This window comes from Erpetoichthys calabaricus, chromosome 3, assembly GCF_900747795.2.
Source record: "Erpetoichthys calabaricus chromosome 3, fErpCal1.3, whole genome shotgun sequence".
In the NCBI taxonomy this organism is placed as follows: domain Eukaryota; kingdom Metazoa; phylum Chordata; class Cladistia; order Polypteriformes; family Polypteridae; genus Erpetoichthys; species Erpetoichthys calabaricus.
Genome location: NC_041396.2, coordinates 104,576,395 through 104,602,730, shown reverse-complemented (window position 1 = coordinate 104,602,730; position 26,336 = coordinate 104,576,395). Strand labels below are relative to the sequence as shown.

General features: G+C 42.1%; 1 protein-coding gene across 2 annotated transcripts in view; it reads left to right on the top strand.

The window, feature by feature from the left end:
• Positions 1-203: 203 nt before the first annotated feature.
• The window catches only part of LOC127527298 (uncharacterized), a 214,429-nt gene continuing 188,296 nt past the window's right edge, over positions 204-26,336 (top strand). Inside the window, exon 1 of one of the 2 annotated variants that reach the window (XM_051925590.1) lies at positions 204-967. In XM_051925590.1, the coding sequence (XP_051781550.1) occupies positions 216-967 (752 nt within the window). In that variant the 5' untranslated portion in view covers positions 204-215. The remainder of the gene's footprint in view (positions 968-26,336) is intronic. The other variant, XM_051925591.1, reaches the window with a different exon arrangement.

Genomic DNA, 26,336 nt, shown 5'->3' with positions numbered 1-26,336 from the left:
TTATTATGTAGCAGATAGATGCTCCATGAACCCAGCCACAGGGGATGCACAAATCAGTGTGGAGTAGGGGTTATTCTGAAGGAACAGTATGTCAAGAGTGTTCTGGAGGTGAAAGGAATGTCAGAGTAATGATTATGAAGCTGGAAATTGGAGGTGTGATGATGAATGTTGTTAGGAATGAAGAAGGTCAGAAGATAGTGGATTTTGCCAAAAGGATGGACATGGCTGTGATGAATACGTATTTTAAGAAGAGGGAGGAACATAGGGTGACGTACAAGAGTGGAGGAAGATGCAGACAGGTAGATTACATCCTGTGCAGAAGAATCAATCTGAAGGAGATTGAAGACTGCAAAGTAGTGGCAGGGGAAAGTGTAGTTAAGCAGCATAGGATGGTGGTCTGTAGGATGACGTTGGAGATCAAGAAGAGGAAGTTGAAAAAGGAAGACTGCAAGGTTGAGTTTAGGGAGGAGGTGAGACAGGCACTGGGTGGTAGTAAAGAGTTACCAGACAGCTGGGCAACTGCAGCAGATGTAGTAAGGGTAACAACAAGAAGGGTGTTTGGTGTGATATCTGGACAGAGGATGGAGGAAAAGGAAATCTGGTGGTGGAATGGGGAAGTACAGGAGAGTATACAGAGGAAGAGGATGGCAAAGAAGAAGTGGGATAGTCAGAGAGATGCAGAAAGTACACAAGAGTACAAGGAGATAAGGTGCAAGGTGAAGAGAGAGGTGGTGAAGGCTAAACAAAAAGTGTATGATGAGTTGTATGAGAGGTTGGACACTAAGCAGGGAGAAAAGGACCTGTACCGATTGGCTAGACAGAGGGACCGAGCTGGGAAAGATGTGCAGCAGGTTAGGGTAATAAAAGATAAAGATGGAAACATACTCACAAGCGAGGAGATTGTGTTGAGCAGATGGAAAGAGTACTTTGAGAGGCTTATGAATGAAGAGAACGAGAGAGAGAAGAGGTTGGATCTAGTGTAGTGTAGTGAATCAGGAAGTGCAATGGATTAGCAAGGAGGAAGTAAGGACAGGTATAAAGAGGATGAAGAATGGAAAAGCCATTGGTCCAGGTGACATACCTGTGGAAGCATGGAGGTGTTTAGGAGAGATGGCAATGGAGTTTTTAACCAGATTGTTTAATGGAATCTTGGAAAGTGAGAGGATGCCTGAGGAGTGGAGAAGAAGTGTACTGATGCCGATATTTAAGAATAAGGGGGATGTGCAGGACTGTAGTAACTACAGGGGGATAAAATTGATGAGCCACAGCATGGAGTTATGGGAAAGAGTAAAGGAAGCTAGGTTAAGAAGTGAGGTGATGATTAGTGAGCAGCAGTATGATTTCATGCCAAGAAAGAGCACCACAGATGCAATGTTTGCTCTGAGGGTGTTGATGGAGAAGTATAGAGAAGGCCAGAAGGGAGTTGCATTGCGTCTTTGTGGACCTGGAGAAAGCACATGACAGGGTGCCTCAAGAGGAGTTGTGGTATTGTATGAGGAAGTCGGGAGTGGCAGAGAAGTATGTAAGAGTTGTACAGGATATGTACGAGGGAAGTGTGACCGTGGTGAGGTCTGCGGTAGGAGTGACGGATGCATTCAACATGGAGGTGGTATTTACATCAGGCTCTGAGCCCCTTTCTTATTTGCAATGGTGATGAACAGGTTGACAGATGAGATTAGACAGGAATCCCCGTGTTCTATGATGTTTGCTGATGACATTGTGATCTGTAGCGATAGTAGGGAACAGGTAGCGGAGACACTGGAGAGGTGGAGATATGCTCTAGAGAGGAGAGGAATGAAGGTCAATAGGAACAAGACAGAATACATGTGTGTAAATGAGAGGGAGGTCAGTGGAATGGTGAGGATGCAGGGAGTAGAGTTGGCGAAGGTGGATGAGTTTAAATACTTGGGATCAACAGTACAGAGTAATGGGGATTGTGGAAGACAGGTGAAAAAGAGAGTGCAGGCAGGGTGGAATGGGTGGAGAAGAGTGTCAGGAGTGATTTGTGACAGACAGATATCAGCAAGAGTGAAAGGGAAGGTCTACAGGACGGTAGTGAGACCAGTTATGTTATATGGGTTGGAGATCGTGGCACTGACCAGAAAGCAGGTGACAGAGCTGGAGGTGGCAGTTAAAGATGCTAACATTTGCATTGGGTGTAACAAGGATTTATAGGATTAGAAATGAGTACATTAGAAGGTCAGCTCAAGTTGGATGGTTGGGAGACAAAGTTAGAGAGGCAAGATTGCGTTGGTTTGGACGTGTGCAGAGGAGAGATGCTGAGTATATTGGGAGAAGGATGCTAAGGAAAGAGCTGCCAGGCAAGAGAAAAAGAGGAAGGCCTAAGAGAAGGTTTATGGATGTGGTGAGAGCGGACATGCAGGTGATGGGTGTAACAGAACAAGGTGCAGAGGACAGAAAGATATGGAAGAAGATGATCCACTGTGGCAACCCCTAATGGGAGCAGCCGAAACAAGAAGAAGATAGATGGGGGTTATCAAGTTCAGTCCTCAAGGCCCTTTGGGATAACAGATGTAGAAGAAGAATGTTCTCCTCAGCACTATGTGTTTCTTTGTGTTTGTAAAACTATTTTGTAACTTGCCAGTGAGAGACGCTTTGGCTTATGAATTAACAAAAAATATGTTATTCCAGGGTTCAGGAGAAATAGTGTCCACTATGAATAAAATGTAAGCTGTTTCTTGTTTTTCCTTTGCTCAGAGTGAATGTTTCAGGGACAAGGTCACAAGGCTGCAGAACTGGACATGTAGTTTATGCAAAGGCGTCTCTCCTGCGCTTAGCTTCCAAAACACAGATAATGCTTAGCTCAACAGACATATTGTTTAACTTTGCTGTTATGATAAGGATGTTCTTTCTGTCTTATGAATCATGAGATGCTGAAGTATAAAAAACCCCTCCTGGCTTTTGCTCGGGGTTCAATTGAGCTTTGCGGCTATAGGTTATACTCTTTTGAATCTCTACTTACTGCGACTCCAAATGAATAAATAAACGAGAATTGAGAAAATATTATCTGTCTGCTTTTCAGTGTGCATTTTTCGTCCACAGTTTTTGGCGCCCGAACGTGGGGCAGGTGACGGGCAGACGACTCCCTGGGCGGGTTCGTCCAAGTGGACCGATTTCCGGGATCGAGGACCAGCTCCGGTAAAAGTTAGGACTGGCCAACCTTGGGCGTTTTCCTGCGTGGGGAGTCGCTGACCTCCTCCTGACCGAAACGAAAAGCAACTGGACGGGATTTTTCCAGGCAGGCAGAAGGAGTCGTGGTGAGTAGATTCGGGGGATTCCCGTTGGTTTGACTGGTGTGCTGGAAGAAATAGAAGTATACGGGGAAAAGAAAAAAGAAAATAATAATAAAAGAGAATAAAAAATAAAAAAGCATGCTAAAAGAATAGAGAATTATACCGTATCGACCTAGAAGGGTTTTAGGGATTCATAGAGAGTGACGGCACAGTGTGAATGCTAGTAAGTCATCCCTTAAGAATTCGAGTAGAAAGGACCGAGTGGCACGTTCCTATATTAAAAGGAATAGGGGTGAAAGGGGCAGTTAGAGTACGTGTGAAATTTGAAGAGGGGAGGTTGATTTGCACTTGTCAACTGGTTGATTCCGGGGACGACAAGTGGAACGAGAAATAATCGGGGATTGGGTTGCTCTCTATTGAAGGCCTGCCGCTTACTATGGGAAATTGTAATGGCACGCCAGTCAAACAGGTCCCCCAGGGTCCTCAAAACTTAATGTTAGAAGGATTGTTTTCGGAGAATCACCAGGCTCCAAGCATGTCCGCGGGATTTAAGGGCGGGTCCCCTAGAAAGTTTATAGAAAAGAAAACTGGGTTGGATTTTACAAAGGCATGTAGGAGGTGGAATAAACAGAGCGGTGGAAAATGGCCAATTGAAGGCACGTGTAATCTATGTGAAATACAAGAAATTAGAAAGATATTGTGCATAAATACACAGGGCTGTTGCAAAGGAGGACCCTACCGAATGGACATGTTTGATAGATGGGAACTAATAATTAAAGATCGCACATTGGAGGCTATACAGAAACGAAATGAGTTATTAGCTGCAGAAGTTAAAACACGGAAAGAAAAAGAGGAATTACTGATAGCTTTACAGAAAGTGCAAGCAGATTCAGGACCACAACTGGATGAGAGGCGGAAAAAGAGCGAGAAAAAAGATCCGTTATTTCCCGTATTTGCTTCTGCACCATCCACACGCCATCCGGAGCCCCCACCTCCTCCAGCGCCCTCTGCTCTAGAATTAAAAAGCGATCCCTCGGGATTTGACTTTTTTGATCAAGGATATATTTATGATCCTTCCTTACACACTGATGCAGGGGATGACAAAAGTAACACAATGGGCGCGGGGGTTGAGTTTCATGATCCCAGATCTTCTGTTTCACAACGCACCAGAAGTCGAACCCTTATCCACTCACCATCCTTCCAATCCCCATTCAGACCCTCTAAAACCCCCTACCCTCTATTTTCATGCCCTTTAATTGAGATTCCAAATCCACGACATGATCCTACAATCCCTGCAGGAACTAATAATCCCACTACTGTACTGATACAGCATAACTGGGATATTCAAGAGCTGAAAGACGTTGTTTCTGAATTGCCTGATCCCAAAGTTGTTGGTGGGTTAACATTCGTGGACCAGCTACAGCGGCTAGATGATATGTATAAACCCAGTGCCGCAGAGTGGACCCAGGTGCTACGAAGAAAACTGGGCACCACTTGGGCCACTGTTAATCGGGGACAGCACAACGGAGTACCCTGGCAATGGAATGAGGCATTGCCTCGAGGACAAAACAATGACGAAGCTTTCCTTGTTCAGTGGGAGCGCGTGAAAACGCTGATTGAGGAAAAATATAAAAAGGCCACTGACTGGTCCCTTATCTCCACTGCAAAACAGAAAAAAAAAGATGAAACGGTAGATGAATGGGCACATCGTGTTCAGGATTTGATGACGAACCATTCTGGTTTAGACAATCCAGACGACCGTATCAAAGCTTCAGTTCCTCCTTTTGTTTCAGGACTGAGAAGTGATATTCAGAATAAAGTCCGCACTTCTTGTATTAGCTGGGAGTGTGCCAGTTTCGACAAAGTGAAACGACATGCAGAGCACGCCGAACGGCAGACAAAGCAAAAGGAGTCAGACACACAGCTTAAGCTGATTGCAGCACAAATGAATTATTATACAGGTGGAGCCATCCCAGGCAGAGGTCGGGGACGAGGAGGATTTTTCCGGGGACTAGGGCGTGGACGGGGTCGAGGTCGCGGATATATGCTACCTAACTCAAGTGGATCGCCTTCTTGGCCACCTCCCCCTCCAGATTCAAATGCTGCACATTATGCCTGTTACAGTTGTGGTGAACTTGGACATTTCCGCCGTGATTGTCCACATGGACGCCGTCCCCCTCCTCCGTTGCCTGCACCTGAAGACATTCCTTATTCCTAGGAATTCGCAGGGACCCTCAGCCACTTTCTTCAGTTGCCTTTGCTCACTCACAACTCTGAAATGGATCCATTATTGACTCTGTTAGTAAATGGCACTGAAATTATCTTTCTGGTGGACACGGGAGCTACGCGCTCCACCCTTTCACTAACGGAGGTCCCTGCCTCGAACGACACTGTGACTGTACTCACTGCTTCTGGACAACCGCATGTTTTGCTGGTGTCAAAACCTCTTCGAGTTCAGTTACATTCCGGTGGTTCCACATTGACACACCGATTTCTTTTGAATCAGCTCTGTCCAGTTAACCTCTTAGGACGGGATCTCATGACAAAATTTTCTCTATCCATTACTATGACAGCACAGGGATTTTTCTGCTTCTCTCCCAAGTTACTGTGCCAACTCGCCCCCCGCCCCAAACCCTCATTTGCAGCTTGGACTTTGACTGTTTCCTCGCATAACATCCTCCTCGACGCCCTTCACTCTGTTCCCTCCTGTTTATTTCCCTTCTTCCAGGTCCCTGACACCCTCCATTGTACTGCCCAATATTTCCCTGCAGAGGTGGACACCCCATGGCTAGAATCTTTCCTTTCTTCAGGTACCTGCCCCGAAACCCTTCACATTCCCTGTATTTTTATTTCATCAGCACACGCTGCTGCCTCTGTTCATCTCACATGCTCACAAAACATTTTTTATCTAGGTGGTTCAGTCCCCCATGTTTCTCTGGCCAAATCTAGCACTGCACACTGGGTAGATATTGGGGAATGGGTGGGGCAATGTCTTAATAGAACGGACTGGCTGCACGTTGCTCCAGGTATCTTTGATACCTCGGATCATTTAATAACAAAAGTTGTGCTTCAAACTGATTTTTTAGTACATCGTGTGCTGTGCCATCCTTCCGTTTCTGTTTTTCATTGCAAACCACCTCTCTCCCTTGGCTCTCTTCCCTCCCTGACTCCCTTTGGTCCCAAGGGAAGAATGATTTTGGTAGGATAGCCCATTGTGAGCCCCTGGTGATTCACCCGAAATCTTCCTTCCGCCCGTACCGTGCCCAGTATCCTTTGTCCCCAGAGGCAGAGGCTGGCATTGCCGCTGTACATTCTGATCTCGTGAGGCGAGGAGCGATTATTCCAATTACATACTCTCCGGTCAACTCCCCCATTTTACCTGTAAAAAAGGCTGATGGCTCATGGCGTTTTGTTCAAGATCTACGCCAAGTTAACTCTGCGGTTTTTCCTAGAACACCTATTGTTCCTAATCCTTCAACTATTCTTTCCACGATACCCCCGTCTGCCCGGTACTTTTCTGTTATTGACCTTGCTAACGCTTTCTTTTCTATTCCCGTTCACCCTGATTCTCAATTCTGGTTTGCTTTTACCTTTCAAAACCGCCGCTGGACCTGGACCGTCATGCCTCAGGGATATACTGAAGCCCCTTGTGTTTATGGCCAAGCACTTGTTCAAAATTTAGAAGGCTTTTGGCCAGAAAGAGACAGTGTATTGATACAATATGTAGATGATATACTCTTATGTAATTCGACTAAAGAAGACTGCGCCCGTGACACTGAAAACTTGTTATTTTTTTTAGCAGAAAATGGCCATAAAATTTCTAAGGCAAAACTGCAGTTAATTCAAACAACTGTAAGATATCTAGGTCATGACATTTCTTGTGGTACCAGAGCGCTCTCTAGCGATCGCATTAACACCGTTCAGAAGCTTCCCAGACCTGTCACAAAACAACAGGTTATGTCTGTATTGGGCATTTTTGGATACTGCCGGCAATGGGTTTTAAATTACACTGAACTGGCACAGCCGTTACAAAATTTGGCGAACACCCCTGGCCTACCTCTTTATGGCCAGGTACAATGGACTGTGCAAGCTGAGAAAGCTTTCTGCACTTTAAAGAGTGCTCTTTTGTCCGCGCCTGCATTGGGTCTGCCTGACTATTCTCGTCCATTCACTCTGTTCGTGGACGAAAAGGGGGGATTTATGAATGCAGTTTTAACGCAACTACATGCAGACAAACAAAGGCCAATAGCCTATTTTTCGAAAAAATTGGATCCTGTAGCTACAGCTCTTCCACCTTGCCTTAGGGCTGTGGCTGCTACAACTGAAGCTGTACTGGCCAGTACGGATATTGTGCTCATGAGCCCCCTAACAGTAAAGGTACCTCACGCCGTTCATTCTATTTTAGTACAGGCTAAAACCTCACATCTCACAACTGCAAGAGCAATACACTATCAAAATGTACTCTATACTTTGTCCAATGTCACTGTTGAAAGATGCTCTACCTTAAATCCAGCCACTCTTCTTCCAACTGAAGAAGACGGAGAGCCACATGACTGTCATGATGAAATAGCTAAAGTTGTAAAGCCTAGACTAGATCTACATGAAACACCGTTAGATATTGGAGAATTAATTTTTGTGGATGGATGTTCTTTGCGATTGGAAAATGGAACACCCTCGACCAGCTATGCAGTAGTGAAAGGTGGCCACCTGCTGGAAGCAAACCAAATTTCATCAAATTTAAGCGCGCAGGCAGCTGAATTGATAGCTATCACCCGAGCATGCCAGTTGTCCGAAGGGAAAATTATAAGAATCTATACGGATTCCAGATATGCTTTTGGAGTCTGCCATGATCATGGAGCCTTGTGGAAATTAAGAGGATTTAAGACCAGCGCTGGCAAACCGATCCAACATCAAAAACTGATTGAATCCCTCTTAATAGCTATAACTAAACCATCAAAGTTAGCGATCGTTAAATGTCAAGCTCACACAGGAAAACAAGATCCTGTCAGCAAAGGAAACGAATTAGCTGATCACTTTGCTAAACAGGCTGCATATAATAACACACCAATCTCTTTATTCCAACAGAGAAATAACCAGGACCCTGATAATCAACTTGTTTCTTTACAGAGTGCAGCCACGGACAGAGAAAAAAGAACATGGTCCAAAGAAGGGTCCCTCTCTGATGGAGTCTGGACCCATAGGCAAACTAACAAACCTTTCCTCCCAAAGGCTTCTTTCCCAGGTATGGCAAAAATCGCTCATGGTCTAGACCATGCTGGAAGGGACGCCATGATTCAGGATGTTGAAAAACACTGGGAAGCTGCAGGCTTCTCTACATATGCAGAGCAGTTCTGCAGGCGCTGTGCATTATGTCAAAAGTTTAATGTAGGGAAAGGCACCCAGGTAAGTCCCGCCGTTACACCTAATCCGATGGGTCCGTTTGAACACCTTCAAATGGATTTCATTGAACTAACTCCGTCTAAAGGTTACCGTTTTTGTTTAGTAATTGTTGATGTGTTCTCCCGATGGGTAGAAGCTTTTCCTGCTAAACACGCTGATGCTAAAACTGTAGCTAAAGCTTTAATCAAAGAAATTATTCCTAGGTGGGGCATACCACAGAAATTACAAACTGATAATGGCACTCATTTTGTGAATTCCATTATAAATGAACTTACCACCTGGCTCCAGATAAATGTGCATCATTATTGCAAATACCACCCCCAGAGTGGAGGCATTGTGGAATGGTGCAATGGCACCCTAAAATCTAAATTAGCCAAAATCTGTGAGCAGACAAATTTATCCTGGCCGGACGCTTTACCTCTGGCCTTAATGGGATTGAGGGGTAGAACACACCGGCAATTAGGGCTGTCGCCGTTTGAAATTCTGACCGGACGACCCATGCCTGTGGGCATGGTTATGGGAAATGTTAACCTGCACACTGTGGACAATGATCTTCTATCTTGTCTTACAGGTCTCCGAGCTTCTCTGAAAGAAGTCCACGAGCAGGTTAACCAGGCCTGGAGGACTAATCTTCCATCTAAAGACACGCCGATTCCCTTAGGCACTTGGATCCTCGTCCGTGACACTCGGAGGAAACATTGGCATCAGCCGAGGGGGAGAGGACCGTTCCAAGTTCTTCTGTCCACACCACATGCAGTCAAAGTGGAAGGATTGCCCGCCTGGATTCACGCCTCACATTGTAAGAGATGGCACCCTTGATTGCTGCGCTCCTATGCTTTTCCATTCCCTTGTCGACTGCCCTGGTCACCTTGACTTTCCCGCTAGGAATCACCACATCACTGCAGGTTGATTTTTGCTCTATTATCGACTGTGGGACTGGTCGACAAGCCCAGTGGACCTGGTCTGACAAATACGTGTGTATGACGGTTTCCAGGTATTATTGGGGAAGTAACTGTGACACCTGGCAATGGGTTTTTGCTAATACTGGACCTGAGGACTGGGGTTATCAGCCTTTTGAGGCCCAAAAGTACGGTTTGAAAAATCGATTTTCTATCATAAAAGGACATGCTTCTCATGAATGTGTCGACAACCATTGTAACCCCTTGATTATCACTTTGAAGAGCCCCTCTCTACACGACTCAGGAACCTATATATTAGGGGCATATGTATCTGGAACTGACCCTTTAGGGAGATTTCTAATTAAGAAGACAATCCTGTTACTAACACCTCTCATTCTCCTGCACACACACCTGTCTCCCCAACTTCTGGTTCAGACTTTTCTTCGGTTAAGATTATGAATATTTCCACCCTTTCATCCACCTTTTCAATTGAAACTGGCTATGGCGATCAGAACCGTTGGTTGCAGTGGGTATTATATTCAGCTAAGCAAGTAAATCAATCTGATTGCTACGCCTGTGCTACGGCCAGGCCACATTTGGCTACTGTCCCTTTCCCTCTTTCTAATATTTCTGACCCTGTTGGTCTTCCTTGTCTCCTTGCCCTTTTTACCTCTCCATCCACACCAAAAGACTCTAACTGCATCACACTTTCTCTCCTCTTCCCCCCCACTCCTCAAATGACTCCCCCGATGTTCCAGTCTCATGAAGGCAATTATACCTGCTTCTCTAATAATTATAGTTCCCCCTTCCGAGGTATTGATGTTGGTCATATCCCTTCTTCCTTCTGTTCCCAGACTTTCCAGGTTAATTCCACCTCATTTAATTCTACATTATCACTTTTCCTGTTGACACAGTCCACTCCGCGTGCTGATATTTGGTGGATGTGCAGTACATTAAAATTACTTGATATTCTTCCCCCTATTTGGACTGGCACATGCGCATTAACCCAACTTGTTATGCCTTTCCGCCTCCTCCCTTTGAATTCTCCTCGCGTGTCGTCCAGCTCTGGCCGACGTCGCCGACCCCGCTCTGTTGACCCCTCCACATTCTCTCTTCACGGCCCTGGCGTTTACTTTGATTCCATTGGTGTCCCTCGCGGAGTCCCTGATAAATTTAAAGCACGAGATCAAGTTGCTGCTGGCTTTGAGTCTATTTTCCCCCAAATTACAATAAATAAAAATGTAGATTGGATTAATTACTTATATTACAACCAACAGCGTTTCCTGAATTTTACTAAAGAGGCTGTTGAAGGGATACATGAACAGCTTGATAGAACATCCCTTATGACTTGGCAAAATCGATTAGCATTAGATATGCTCCTTGCTGAAAAGGGGGGTGTATGTGCTATGTTTGGTGATGCGTGCTGCACTTACATCCCTAATAATACGGCTCCCGATGGATCAATCACCCGTGCTTTGACAGGTTTAACTGCCCTTTCAAATGAATTAGCTACAAATTCTGGCATTTCTAACCCCTGGGATCAATGGTTTATGTCTACTTTTGGATCCTGGGGCCAATGGCTTAGGTCAGTTTTTATTTCACTTGCCGTTGCTTTTATCATTCTGTTGCTTGTGGCCTGCTGTATAGTCCCCCTAATTAGATCTATTGTGTCCCAGTATTTCACTGCCTCCGTGCCCAAAGCTTATCTGTTACACGAAGAATGCATGCTTCCCATTTCTTCCTCCTTTCCTTCCACTCCTTCCCCTTCTCCTACTCTCTCCCGCGTTACTCCTGTATAACCCATAGAAGAAAAAAAAAAAAAAAAAAAAAAAGGGGGGAATGTAGAAGAAGAATGTTCTCCTCAGCACTATGTGTTTCTTTGTGTTTGTAAAACTATTTTGTAACTTGCCAGTGAGAGACGCTTTGGCTTATGAATTAACAAAAAATATGTTATTCCAGGGTTTCAGGAGAAATAGTGTCCACTATGAATAAAATGTAAGCTGTTTCTTGTTTTTCCTTTGCTCAGAGTGAATGTTTCAGGGACAAGGTCACAAGGCTGCAGAACTGGACATGTAGTTTATGCAAAGGCGTCTCTCCTGTGCTTAGCTTCCAAAACACAGATAATGCTTAGCTCAACAGACATATTGTTTAACTTTGCTGTTATGATAAGGATGTTCTTTCTGTCTTGTTAATCATGAGATGCTGAAGTATAAAAAACCCCTCCTGGCTTTTGCTCGGGGTTCAATTGAGCTTTGCGGCTATAGGTTATACTCTTTTGAATCTCTACTTACTGCGACTCCAAATGAATAAATAAATGAGAATTGAGAAAATATTATCTGTCTGCTTTTCAGTGTGCATTTTTCGTCCACACAGACATAATGAACGTCACATCACTTGCCAAGTGAGGGTTCCTTGTTATGTGTTTCATAATTCTTTTTGTGAATTTTCTCCCATGAAGATGTCTAGTTTATTGGTAATTAAATTAGCCACAGAGTTTCCCATGATGGACAGTCACCTAATGCTGCCAGAATGGACTTTGCCTCCATGTGACTCTGTTTTGGAATAAGTAAGTTTTGTAAATGAATGAATATTTGATTATCCTGTTTCAAAATACTATGGTGGCGGCACAGTGGCGCAGTGGGTAGCACTGCTGCCTCGCAGTTGGGAGACCTGGGGACCTGGGTTCGCTTCCCGGGTTCTCCCTGTGTCTGCATGGGTTTTCTCCAGGCGCTCCGGTTTCCTCCCACAGTCCAAAGACATGCAGGTTAGGTGGATTGGCGATTCTAAATTGGCCCTAGTGTGTGCTTGTTGTGTTTGTGTGTGTCCTGCGGTGGGTTGGCACCCTGCCCGGGATTGGTTCCTGCCTTGTGCCCTGTGTTGGCTGGGATTGGCTGCAGCAGACCCCCGTGACCCTGTGTTCGGATTCAGTGGGTTGGATAATGGGTGAATGGAAAAACAATGGTGGATAGTGCTGCTGCATTGCCCTATGTTGAAAATGTCACTCCCCTCTGTTGTCTATGTGAAGTCTGCATGCTCCCCTAGGGTCTGCTTTGATTTTCTCCCACATCACCATAGATGTACAGGTGTTACTTTAATTGGAGATCACAAAACTGACCTTGGATATATGTGGGTATGTGTGAGTGAGCCCTAAGCTGAACCAAATGTGTGTGTACCCATGAAAGGGTCCCATACTGGACTGAGTATGTCTGTGTGAGTGGACACTGACCTGGAAAAAGTGTGGTTGAGAATGCCACATGATGCGGGCTGAGATTATGGACAGCTGCATGGACCGTCAGAGCCCGTCTGTTTTTGCATTTTTTTCCCTTAGCAGACACTGCCCTCTTCAATTAAGTCATCTTCTTTTTCCATGTGCTTTAGTATTTAAAACATTTAGACAGGCACACGACTTTAACAGCTCTTCATTTATTTATTAGGGTTTGGGCTATTAAAGAGAGAATTGTCAGAAGCCAGCAAGTCAGAATGAAGAACAGAATGAATAATTGATGGAGCAGTCTGCAGCAGGGCACATTGTTTGAGACTTCTTAGGAAAGTTTCTAAAAGCAAATACTTCTGAGATACTGAAATCAAACCATCTATTCATATCCCCTTTTCATGAAGCATACCCTGATAAGTTCTTTTTTAAATAAAAAGAACATAAAACAAAAGAAAGTAAAATCGGGGCTCAATTAGAAGAGAAAGAACCTGAATCCTGTGTGATAGCAGATTTGGAGTCATCAGGATCTAGAATTAGTCTAGACTATTAATTTACTGGGATGCTGAGGCCAAGCAGAGGGCATCAAGAACCAACCCTGGACACTGCTCATAACATAAGCATGAGAGCAAGAGAAGGGAAGACCTGGGCAGAAAGCCTAAAACACGAGAGGACAATGGAGAATGTCATGGACAACTTGAACGTGTCTACTGATTTTGCCTCTCGGGACAGAAATCCAGAGAGAGGAGCAATGAGGAATAATGACTTGAAAGAGCAGGAAGCCTGCCAACAGAGGATCTTGGGTATCTATGAACGGACAGGATGGCCATTTAGTGCTAGCCATACGCACTCAGACTGAGCTACCACATTAGAATATCCAACTCTTGTCTTGCTAGCTGAGTTAAACAGTCAAAGGGATCAGTTCAAGGCCTATTCCACAAAAGGCCAGCTTAACATGTCTATTATGAAGAGTCCCCAGTGGGACAGAATGCCTGGGTTTGACAGGGAGGAGACTCCAGAGTTGTGGAAACTGCATCCAGGTGGAATTTTCTGTCCTCTCATGCCTGGGATCTACAGCTTGAAAAGTGGACTTCCAGGTTAGGTCACACATATAATCTAGACAGCCATAAATTTTGTAGCGTGTGACTGCCGATGATCCCCAAGTCACTGCAGCCATCACTGGGATATTACAAGTAAAACTAAATCTAGGGATTTACGAAATTGTCTACTGACAATGTTGGTATAGTGTTTGATCATAGTCCAGGATTTGGATTGTCAGGGGCAGAGGAACCTATGTGTCTGGAAAACAGGGTCTTTGTCCCTTGGCAGAACAGGTTTTCATTTCATTTCCATTTTGAAAGTAAGTTAAAAAATCAAGCATATTTGTTTACATAGATATAGCCAAATCCAATCCAGTTCTGTCCAATTACTTAATCCATTTAATCTAAGTCATTTACCTTGTTTCTCCAGTCTGTTGTAAATGTAGGGTTACAGTAAAAGTAAAAAATAGATATGTGTGAAGTTAGTATGAAGGAGGGTGCTACAGCTCTATAAGATCATCTACAAGTGAAGAGTTCAAACAACTGGCAGCTTGTTCAAGCCAGATTTTTGAAAACTTCATCCATATGGAACCTCCTGTCCTCTTGGGTCTGGGATCTGCAGCTTGAGAAGTGGACTTACTTGTCTGGTCACATCACAGATATAACATGGACAGCCCCGTCAAGTTATCAAGTTCATCCTGAGAGCAGAACACAAGATGCTGAGAGAAGTCTCTAAAAATCCAAGAAATTCATCATGAGGCCAATAAGTGGATCTTGCCACTGTTAATGTTAAAGTATACTAGTTTAGAAAAATGCTGCACAAAATAGATCTACATGGGAGGTGTGGCAGGTGGAAAACAAATGCTGTTCAGAAAGAAAAATCAAGGCATGAGTAAAATTTGCCCGTGAAAACCTAGGAAAGGACCAGGATTTCTGCAACAATGTACTCTGGACATACAAAGAAAAGATTTGGCGCAGTACCAGAACACATGTTTTCAAAATAACAAATAAAGGCCAGAAGAGCCTGATACCAGCTGTAAAACATGGTGTTGGAAATGCTATGTTATGGTGCTACTTTCTGGTACCAGTGTGTTGGCAGCATTCTATCTTACTCATACAATCCATTATGAATACTCCATTGTACTACAGGGTGTTCAAGCATAACATGAGACCATCTGCAGAAGACTGTAATTTATCTGAAACATGACAATTACCCTAAACATATAAGTAAATCCATCAAGAACTAGCTGAAATGAAGGGCTCAGGAATGACCAAGTCAAAGTCTGGATCTGAATCCCTTCGAGATACTGTGGCCAAAAATGAAATGAACTGTGCATGCAAGTCATCCATCAAAAATCACAATGCTGAAAGAATTTGTGAATAGGAGAGGGAAAATTTTGTTTTATTTGCAGTCAGAGACTGGTAGACAGTTATAGAATACAACTACTTGAATAGGCTTTACCACCTATTGGGGTTCATAGTGCTGAGTAATTTAATGGACCACACATACATATTCTGTTATCAGTAAAGCCAGACAGAGACTTTACCACCTTAGGCAGTCTACTACATTCCCCTGATATTTTAAAGACATTTCTCTTGGGAGCCATGTGAATGACATGTGCAGAAAGTGAAAGGTTCTGAATACTTTCTGAATCTACTATATATATTATTTTGGCATGCAACTGTCCTGCTATTCATATTTCAACTTTCCTTGACAGTCTTAAGAAACCACTGGTTGACTGTCTCCCTTCATACATAAAATATACTAACAAAGCTCTCTATTTGTTTGCCAGCTTTAGGTTTCATGGTCCTGACTGCTTTATCTTTACCATGGATTTCACCTTGTAGTATACAGTATAGTCATTCCTCAGCGATGAAGTTCTCATTGCCTTCATATAGGCATCCAACAGATGTCCACTCCAGGACCCTCCCATAAACATCCTAATCAGAGTAGCAGAACTGGTCCTGACTATCTGTATTTTCTCTTTTGTTAACAGGTTAGTGCAGTTGCAATGGGTATTAGAAGAGGATCAAGCCATGCCTGGCTCATTCATTGGCTGGGGGAAAGAGCGTTTCTTTTCTTCCTATCTAGGCTTGTAATGAAGCACTCAGAATGACGAGTTTCTTCATTGATACAGGATACCCATCTCATGTTAGAGACAGTGCTCTCGAACAAACCAGGAGTGGACCTCGTAACATTCGCACTAAGAGGGATCCCTTTATAGGAAACCCTCCTATGATCTCATAATCGACTACCTAACCTACACAAGCTTGTTGTCCACAGCTTATGTCATAGAGGATAGCCACTTTCTTAACCAGGCACTTTGAGCTGTAACAGGAGATGTTGTGTCACTTGCAAATATATGACCAACAATTCCCTTGTATCTAGTCCCTGTGTGTGCTTGTGTGCCAGATCTGCAATTTTTAAAATAATAGATGCCTATGTTTTCATTATTTTTTTGCTCAAACAAACAAGATGAACTGAAAAACAGGACACTGACAGGGCAAGTAACATCAAAGCATCTTCTTTTCCTGAATTGTACTAGTACATCAAAGCATCTTCTCTATCTGACTTGTACCAGTAATCAATCACTTTAAAATATCTAGGTAATGAAGCAGAAGCCCAGGAAATGACTGTGATGCCTGCTGTAGAAAAAAGTTTCCTCTGTTTTCAAAAAAGTCAAATTCAGCTAAACAAATTATATCTACTACTTGATGGCAGGTGTGAAAAGGCAGTTTGTGCACCCATTGGTCTGAAGTATGGCTGTTTTGGATTGGTTTTGAATCAGAGGCCATTTTGTACCACAACACCCTATTGCCTAAAGATCTGGTCAGATGCAAAATGTTGGTCACTTTACCCCTCCCCTTCTCTCTTTCTCTCACACACCACCATGATCATGAAAAGAACACAATGAGGAGCACAACTCAGCAGACATATTGAGTCTAGAATGTGGCCTGTCATAAAGAAAACTGACTAAAAATAATAATATTATAAATATAATAAATAAATATTCACATGTACTTTGCTTCATTAGTATTATTTTAAGAATATCATCAATAATACATTATTAACATCTGTAACTTAACTCCTGTATGTAATTGTCTGAGGTTACACAGTAGATCAAGGAGGGAAGGTGGGAAGAAGTTATAAAGTACAATACCTTATCAACAGTCTATGGGTTTTGAGACATTCTGATAAAGTCTACATAATAAACAGTACAAAAGGGGAAAGTAGTGTCAAATGGGACTCTACCAAGACAAAATACTTGGTGTAGTCAGCAGGACTCAGTGTTAAACTGCGGTGGAAATAAGACATTGTTTGGTTAATAAATGGCATAGAAACAAAAAAGTGTTGAGACATCATGTGTATCACGGGGACACACACATGTTTGTTAGTACTGGTGGTAGTGAGTTCCTAATTGGATTACTGTGGGGTAATAAGCTGTGCCGGCATCATCCATGTGTACCTTAATTTATGCGATCTTAATGAGTCCTATACAGTACTAAGGAATTACTGGAAGTGTAGGCATCATTCATAGTGCATGCTTTTGTGGATAGGAATGGTATGTGTGGGGGTATTAGCTTAGAGGGGCAAAAGTAAGCCAACCCATAGCAAATTTGGCAAATTGTATTAGATTAGCATTGTAGACTCAGAAATGTCTATATTCATATTAAATCAAGCAGGCTAAAGCTAGGAAATGGAAACCTGTAGTGCAGGTAGAGAAAGCAGAAGCTGAGCTGAGCGTGCCACAAAATGGAAGGGGGCAGGAAGAATTAAAAGCAGGAAAATGAAGATCAGGTATAAAAAAAGCTATTTTTGTAAGAGGTTTGATATCTTGTATTATTGGTAATAAGGAGGAACAGTATGAGGAAGAAAATAACAGTGGTTCAAAGTGAAGATGGAATGATGCTTGAATGTTTAAATACTGAGAGATGTATCAGCTGGCATGAAAAATGTGAGGTGCTAGTATGTAGAACACCCACTGCTAAAGCGAAAAGCAGAGAAAGAAGGGGATTAAAGGAGTTTAAACAACCAAGGTAAAAGTTAAGGAAGTAATATCAAGATCTGATTAGAACCTTATAGCATGGGCAGGTGACATCCCTCATGATGATAAGATCTCAGATAAAGAGTGGAAATGTGAGTGTGAGCAAAAGGAGGCAGAAAGAAAGGAAAAAGAGCAAGGGAGTTTCCTTCCATCATTCTCCACTTCACCGGATTCTCCATGTAATTCTGAGGTCCATCCAGTATTTAAAGAACATACTACACTGATAGCTCTGTCACTACTTTTAGGAAAGGAAATCAGTGCTGCACTGAAATTTGATTTAAAAAATGAAATCAGATAGAAGGCAGATAAGCTGGTGATTATGAATGGCTATTGTTGACAGCAGGGCAAAAACTGGATAATGGAATATGGGAACTGAGGAATTAAAATAAGGGACAGTGGAAATGAAAAAAAAAATCAAGAGCTTGTGTGTGAAAGGTCTGAAAATGCTAATACAAGATTGACTGAAATGGAAAGAAAGTGTACCAGTTAAGCAAATGTTTTGAATGCAACAGGACAAGAGCAAGAACACAAGATGGGGGAGGTGCAGCAGAGAGTTATACAAGGTCTGAAAACAAGAATACACAAAGGCACTTAGGTTCAGCAACTTAAAACCTGTCTGTCCAGTTCACTAAAAAGCCTGTAAATCTTCATGCAAAGAAATGGGGAAAAGTGAGCTGGCTGTGTGTGAAGAACACAAGACAATTTTAGGACAGGTGCTGGATTGATTTTGAAAATGTTTTAGCCCACATTTTCAGGTAGCAGTTACCATACAGTTAAAAAAAAAGAAAATGACACACAGACATTGAACAAAATGGAAGAATAGTGCAGGAAGGCAGGAAAGAGAAAATAGTTTCAGTATTTCTGTTTCCATTCTCTGACCTTTTGCAACAATGTTACTTCTGTTTTGAATTTTTACAGTTTGAGTTGGTGCAGGTAATAAATAATGAAGGTGACAGATAAAGTAAAATACATGCAAAGGACTGGGCTACAACTAGAACATTGGAGTAGTGGTCAATCTGTTCTAATAAATACCTGAAAGCAAAGTTTGAGTGTTGGCACCAGGTCAACAACCAAACTGCTTTGTTAGCTGACAGAAACTGCTTTGTCAGCTTCCATTTTGCAGAACTGCCCATGCAGTGAAAGAAAGACAGAGAAAAAGACCAAAGGCAAAGACTAAACACAAAGGGCCTCAAATATAAAAAATGTATAAACACAAAAATGTTGCATACGCCTGTTTCCACGCACACTCCAAGATGTATAAAAACTAAACTTTGCATAAAGCCATGCACATTTTCACTGCAGCCTCAGACCATGTGTACACACATTTCTGCCTGGTTTTGCAAACTGGCAGCACCCAGCATCAAAGCAGTGCCACTGTTTCTGTATCGTTTCCCTTCTTTTTCACATTCGCATGACATGGGATTCATCAGATACATCGACATTAATTGCATATCGTTTACAAATTTAATTCACTTGATTGTAATCATTCTGTAACAATATAATGGTGTACAGAATGGCCAAACTATTCCAAATGCCATAGCTGCTTTAATAGAAGAGTTAGCAGAGAGCATGTATAAATAGATGGTGATGACTGGCTTTTAAGTCGATTTCGATTTCCAAGAGCCACTGTATACTGTTGGAGCTGTGTGCTGAACTGACACAAGCTTTACAAAGGCAGACTTTGAAGAATTGTGCTCTGCCTGATCGTTTGCAAGTTCTGTCATTTCTCGGGGTTTTAGCCGCAGGAGCTTTTCAATGTGAACTTGCTGACCAATCGGGTATTTCACAATCATCACTGAGTCATGCCATGCCAGCTATATAGGATGGTACAGTATTATCCGCTTTTCAACACAGATATATAAGATTTCCTTACACTGTGGTTGAACTGAGAAACATCAAAGCATAATTTGCAGCAACGTCCGGCTTTCCAAATGTAATCGGAGAGGTTAGCTGTATGCACATTGCTATTGCAATGACGCTGGACAAGTTACATCAGCCAGAGATGAATTACCAAAATAATGAACTGCCATTACATCATCTATACCAGGAGCACAGGTGAAAACGTCAGTTCATTACAGTTGAAGGTGCTTTATCCAACTAGTGCGGTAAAAGGCAACCAGTCTTTTTAAAGACAGTGAGTCACCTCAAAGACCCATGTAAACAGCAGAGAATGTATCCGTTATGGCGCTCGGCACTGTTGCTACACTATAAAGGAGCCTTCAGATAATTAATTTACTTATGTAAATAGAAAGCATTTCCACTGTATGAATATACTGCTCTATAGTCCACAGAAAGTGTGTCACATTGTGCAAGCATGTAACGTGCTGCATAATGTAGCACACAATCGTGGCTTGCCCGTACCTGAAGAGATGTGGTATGATGAACCTGACCCTGACCCACCAAGTGATCAGTCAAATCAGGCAACGTTACAACTTTGTTTGAATATAATTAGCAGAATGTAAAAACAGGTAATCAGATGCAGCATTTATTTTTAATTAATTTATTTAATTTATGGTCAATATCACATAGTACAGCCCTTATATTCCTTAGTTCATTGGTCACAACTCTTACAGAATCCACTACTCACAGTGGACAAAAAGAAGGAAAATCTTATCCAGAGTTGCAGAGCAAATCCAGCTTGTTCAGGAATCTGTTAGAGCTGCTGCTGCTGCTGATGTGATTCAAAGCTCTTTGGATGCAGTTAGTAGTGATATTTATTATGAGTGTCTAGAGGACTGCACTTCACAAATCCCAATAAATCCCAGTAAGTATCTGATACTTACATTTATTCATTTGGGGAATTTTAATGTTTGTTTGTAAATGGGGAACTTGAACGAAATAGATGAGAGAATGCCTGACAATACTGAGTTTAGTGATGATGATACAGACTACTAGCACTATTTCTGATCATGAGGGTTTGCTGAATGGGCAACACAATTCAACATATCGCACTCTGCACTTTCAGCTTTACTCAAACTATTGGGACAAAAAGGTCTTAATGTACCCTTAGATCCCGGGACATTACTCTCAACTGAACAGAAATGTGAAGTAAAATAAGTAGCTGGTGGTAGGTACTACCTTATTGGCATTGCAAAAGCAGTTTTGGCAGAATTGCCTGTTTTTAAAATGTACTTGAATGAACTAAGCAAAATACTTACACTTCATGTCAATATTGACGGTTTGCCCCATTTTGTAGTTCTAGGGTGCATTTGTGGCCAATTCTAGGTAGAATTTTGGAAATACCATTAGTTTATCATTAGAGTGTATTCCAGTTTGACCAAGCCATCATCTGTGCAAGAATACATGAAATAATTCATAAAAGAACTAAAAACTGCTTTTCAGGATGGAGGAAATGTTAATGCTAAACATTTTAGAATTGAACTTACAGTTACCTTTATTTGTGATGCACCTGCCAGAGCATTTCTCTTTAGCGTTAAAGGTCATTGCTTGTTATTACTTATTTGAACGCTGCACTCAGAAAGGTGAATGTGTTAATGGCACAATGACATTTCAGATATAACTAGGGGGCTCTGCACCCTGCTCGCTTCGCTCGCCAACCGCTGGTGTTGGGAAATGACAAAGAGTGAGATGTATGAATGAGATATAGAATAGTGTGAAAGTGTGGATGATGCATATAGAAAGCAAACAATAAAGTGTTTGGCACAGTGTAATGGTTTATTGGAAAATTTCTTTGTAAACAACATTAGTAGTAAAGATGGTGTCTTGTCCTTGAATGAGTTTTCCTTGGCATGGAGCACTTATAACTTTAACGTCAGATGAACGTCGAACTCATGAGAAGGCAACATAAAGTTGTCCATGTCCAAAAACGGGGTCAGAGAGGTAGATGCCAACCTTGTCCATGGTTTGTCCTTGTGATTTGTTGATGGTCATGGCAAATGCAGGTTAAATGGGCAACTGTCAGCATTTCAGTGTAAAAGGTAATTCCAGGTCAGAACTTGTAAGGTCAATTCTAGGAATCAGAACAGTATTGTTAGCATGTGATCCTGTAAGAACTGTCGCTTGAATAATATTGTGTGGCATGGTGTTGACGACTAAATGTGTACCATTGCATAAACCCTGTTTAGTGGTAAGGTTTCTTAATAGCATGATTATTGTTCCGTTTTTAAGGCTAAGATTGTGTTGTGGTAATCCGGCTGGGTTAATAGTGTTCAAATATTGTAAGGGGAAATTAAGATGGTCATTGTCGTCAGCAGAGTCAACTTTGTCAGAGCTTAGAAAGAGCTGTGCCTCTCCAGGAAGTAATGAAATGACGTGGTTATTAATGTGATCAACATCAATATTTTTTGGACATAATATAGTTCGTTGTGTTAAAAGGGGTAATTGGTGTAATGAGATTGCTGTTCCAAATACCTCCGTAACTCTTTTGAAAGCAATGCCAATTGTCTGCGTGTTTTAAGGTGGAGTGAAGAATAGCCGAGCGCATGGCATGTGGAACAATAGTTAAGTACTGTGTATATTCTCCTCCTAATAAAAGTACCTTTCCTCCAAAGGGAATATTATTATTCATCAACGTTTGTAGAAGTTTATCAATGGTGTTGAGTAAGTGACTGGATACCATTAGATGCAAAAGCAAATGAACTATTGTAGGATCTAATGCAGTTCATAAAGTTTTTACTTTCAGGTACATCGTTAGTTAGAAGCTTCTGTAGATATTCAGGATATGAATGTAAAGGAGGCAGTCTAATTTGACCCTTTTGACAACAACGTGTAAATTCATTACTTGTATTGCCAGTTGTTTCTTCAGGGAAGTTAAGTGAATGACAATGATTGCAAATGACATTCCTTAATCCCAATGAATTTTCCTGAATAGTGGACTCATTATTGAACGCGTTGTCAGCTAAGTGGCGCAAGCGTTTAGCAGGTGTCTGGCGTTGATGTCCGTGACGTGTATCTTTTGCTTGTGCCGTTTTAGGCGCCGACGTGTATTTTGTTTTTTCATGCGGGTTCGTGTGTTTGGTCCCGTTATTCGAGCCGTATCGTTTTGTACCCGTGATCGTGAATTGATGACTTGTTTGTTCTTCAGCATGAGAAATATGGATAAGTAATAAGGAGGATCGCACTCACTGTTAATATGGAGCCTTTTCTGCGGTTGAACGGTTAATAGTGCCTCATTGTAATGAGATCCACCTATGCTGCATAGTGTGAACGTGTTGAGATGACGTATGTTTAATACGGACGGTTCCTTCAGAAATGGGGCTTTGTATGTCATTTCTTATTTATGTTAGTGTGGTCGTGGGTCTGAATCGTCGTTTTTGTGAACGTTTCGTGTGCTATGTCCATAGTCTGTCCCGTTTCGTGTCCAATGGGCTTTGTGTGGCGCTCGCAGCTTCTTTTTTTTTGTGTGCTAGGGGCTTGTTGAATCCTCCTCTTTGTGTGTGTCCCGTTTCGTGTGCAACGGGCTTCGTGCGGCGCTGTGTGCGTCGCCGGCGTCTGACTCCTCTTTTCTGTGGTCGCGGCGCCTCATTTCTTATTTTACGTTGCATTCCATCCGGTTCCCGTTGCTTCAAGGGGGGGGTAGGATTTGTGGGGCGCCTGCGCAGTACGTGTTTTGCGTCCACGGCCCATGGCCGGATGTCCCTGCGTCCATCCGGTTTACCATTCTCGGTTAGTAATGTGGATGGCAGAGCTGCACACTGATTCCAAGATCCATGAAATCATTTATGGAGAGCACCAAACTGGTTTCATGTCTTAGAGAACTGGGCATTGGACTAGTGTTTAATTTTGTTCTGGATTACATGCACCTAGAGTGCTTAGGGATCATGAGGAAACTGATTTGTCTTTTCTGAATGTTTGGCTGCATGGTCTCAATTAGGCAACATTTACCCAGGAACATCTCTAGGAAACCCGGATCTCTTTTAGAAATCAGTATGAGTAAAGCTACTGAGATAAGACAATTTTTAAATATATATGGGGCCTGCAGTTTTAGTTAACAGCTTGCCATTATAAATGTATAGAAACTTCATGCTACTGTCTATTTCAATGAGACTTTTACTCAGCTCTGAGCAGTGTCTAAAGTTTTGTGACTATGCTGAGGAACTTTTGAGAACATTTGTAGAGACTTCTGCATTGATATATGGTTCTGAGTTTGTGGTGAATAATGCACATTGCTTGATACATCTTGTCTTGACAGCATTTCATCCTTTCCTTATGAAAACTTTCTGGGCAAGATCAAAAGGAAGGTTCGGAGACCACAAGATACAGTTAAACAAATGGTGAGATGAATTTTTGAGAAACAGAAAGTGGAGGCATGACTAGCTGATCATCCATCTTGTCCATGTAAACAAGCACACCTCTCGGGACCACTACCGCAGGGATATGCCGTCTGCAACCAGTACAAACAGTACCATGGATAGACTCTGATTTCATGCTCAAAAGGCAACAACTGATTCACTATAGATGAGTGCATTCTCATTGTGAAAAATATTTGACTTTTTCCATCTGGAGAAAATAATATAGACAATAATATAGACAAAAATAATCAGTAGTTAATGATTAAACTATATTTAAGTATTGATGCTTATTTGTCCTCCAGAAAACTATGCATCTGCCAGAAAGAAGCTGCTAACGGCGGATATCAGTTCAGACCTCTAGACAGATTCTGGCACTGAAGGGAAGAAGAGAAAAGGGAGGTGAGAGGATGGAGTTTCTTTACCTGACAAAAAATTTGAACAATCAGTGCAGAACTTTAAGCCACCTAGATCTCTGAAAACACTCAAAATACATTTTCAAATTGAAAAATATTATATACTTGCATGAAATTAAATGTAAGTTCTGATTCTAATGTATTATAATGACATATCTGTAAATCATTTCTGGTAAATTTTAATATTGCAATCAATGTTTTACTATAGATCTACACATAAAATATCAGTCATTAATAGTGCCTGTTTTTGTTGCCCTCTTTGATCAAACTTTTGTCAGTGTGCATCCATTTTCATATGTGGTCATTGTTTAATATCCTTAAAAGTAGATATGTACAAATTAGACAAAAGTAGTCTATGAGGAATTGAAAATGGTGACTGATAATCATAAATTAAACAAACAAAACTGTAAGACCAACATTTGTTTTACAGGTAAAATTCCTTTACAACAAACTGCCAGGGACCTAAAAAATATTTTATTGTAATGAAAATGTTTGTATTTGTTGCTATAGTGCTTTCCTTAACTTGTGTCCAGGTGTTTGCAATCATTTCAATAGCTTCTTTCGCATTAATTTTCATCTTCTCCTGTCTACAAGTTATGCTGACAAGAATTTTTCTCAGAATTTTCTTGCAATAATTCACTTTCAGGGTGCGAATGATGCCCAAATCCAATGGCTGAATCACTGCTGTGCAATTGGGTGGGAGGAATTCAACACGAACATTATCTAAATGCGAAAGCATGTTGTGGGCAGCACAGTTATCAATCAGAAGCTGAATCATCCTTTTTTTCTTCTTCATATTGTGAGGTTTCTGAACTCTTTTGGGATCCCACCCAACCCTCCGGGAACATCACGCTGAAGTGCGTCCCGAAGTGCGACTGCCGCGTCTGTGTAAGATTGTTTGTCCGTTGCCGGGGCAGGGCAACAGCAGGGTCACAGCGGTGCAGTGAGGCACCACAGAAGCGAATCCTAAAAGATTGTGGCCGCACTATAAGTCCCTGTCTTACACCCCAAAACACGAGGCTGAGTCTCAGTACTTTAGGAAAACCAGCTTTATTCAGCTTGAAACAGGAACAGCACGGTTATTTATTGTAGTGGGATCTGCCACTCTGCTATACACAGACACAGCCTTCAGACAGGGTTGTGGCCAGGTTAGTGGCCAAGTAATCCTGTTCCCTGCATTTACAATGTTCCTTGCATCACCCATCGAGATCTTTTCTGTTTGCTTCAGTGAAGAGCCACAGCAGAGCTGTGAGCCTGCTGTTGCTCCAACAACAGATAAACAGTCCTCCACAGACGTGGTGATTGCACTTCGGGATGCTCTGCGGCGTGTTGTCCATTTGGGGGAGGTTAGAGAGTTAGAGAGTTTAGAAACCTCACATTTTTTTGAATGAGTGCCGCATTAATAGGAAAGTTTCTTGAACGAGCATCACTTGACCACATAAAAACTGCTTTTTTGATGTCTTCAAATGCAGCAGTTCGCATACATTTGCAACCCGAGATTTTTCTTCTTTTTTTGCTCGGTCTTTCAAGAAAGTTGACAGTGTCGATGGCGAAATTCCCAATTCACTGGCAACGTCTTTTTTCTTTTTGCCGCAATCGAGAGCTGCAAGAATTAAAAGTTTTTTTTTTCTAATATGAACTGTTATTGTTTTTTCGTGTCTGTGGTTTCTATAGGAGAGTGACAATGAGTTAAATTCCAGTGGATGTTTTTCAAAAAATGTATCACTGAAAACCACCAAAAACAAAAACAGCAAAAAACCAGTACGAGGAAAGTTTGAAGAAAGAAATTTTTTTTACAATGTTTCTGTTTGGGGATAGTTGT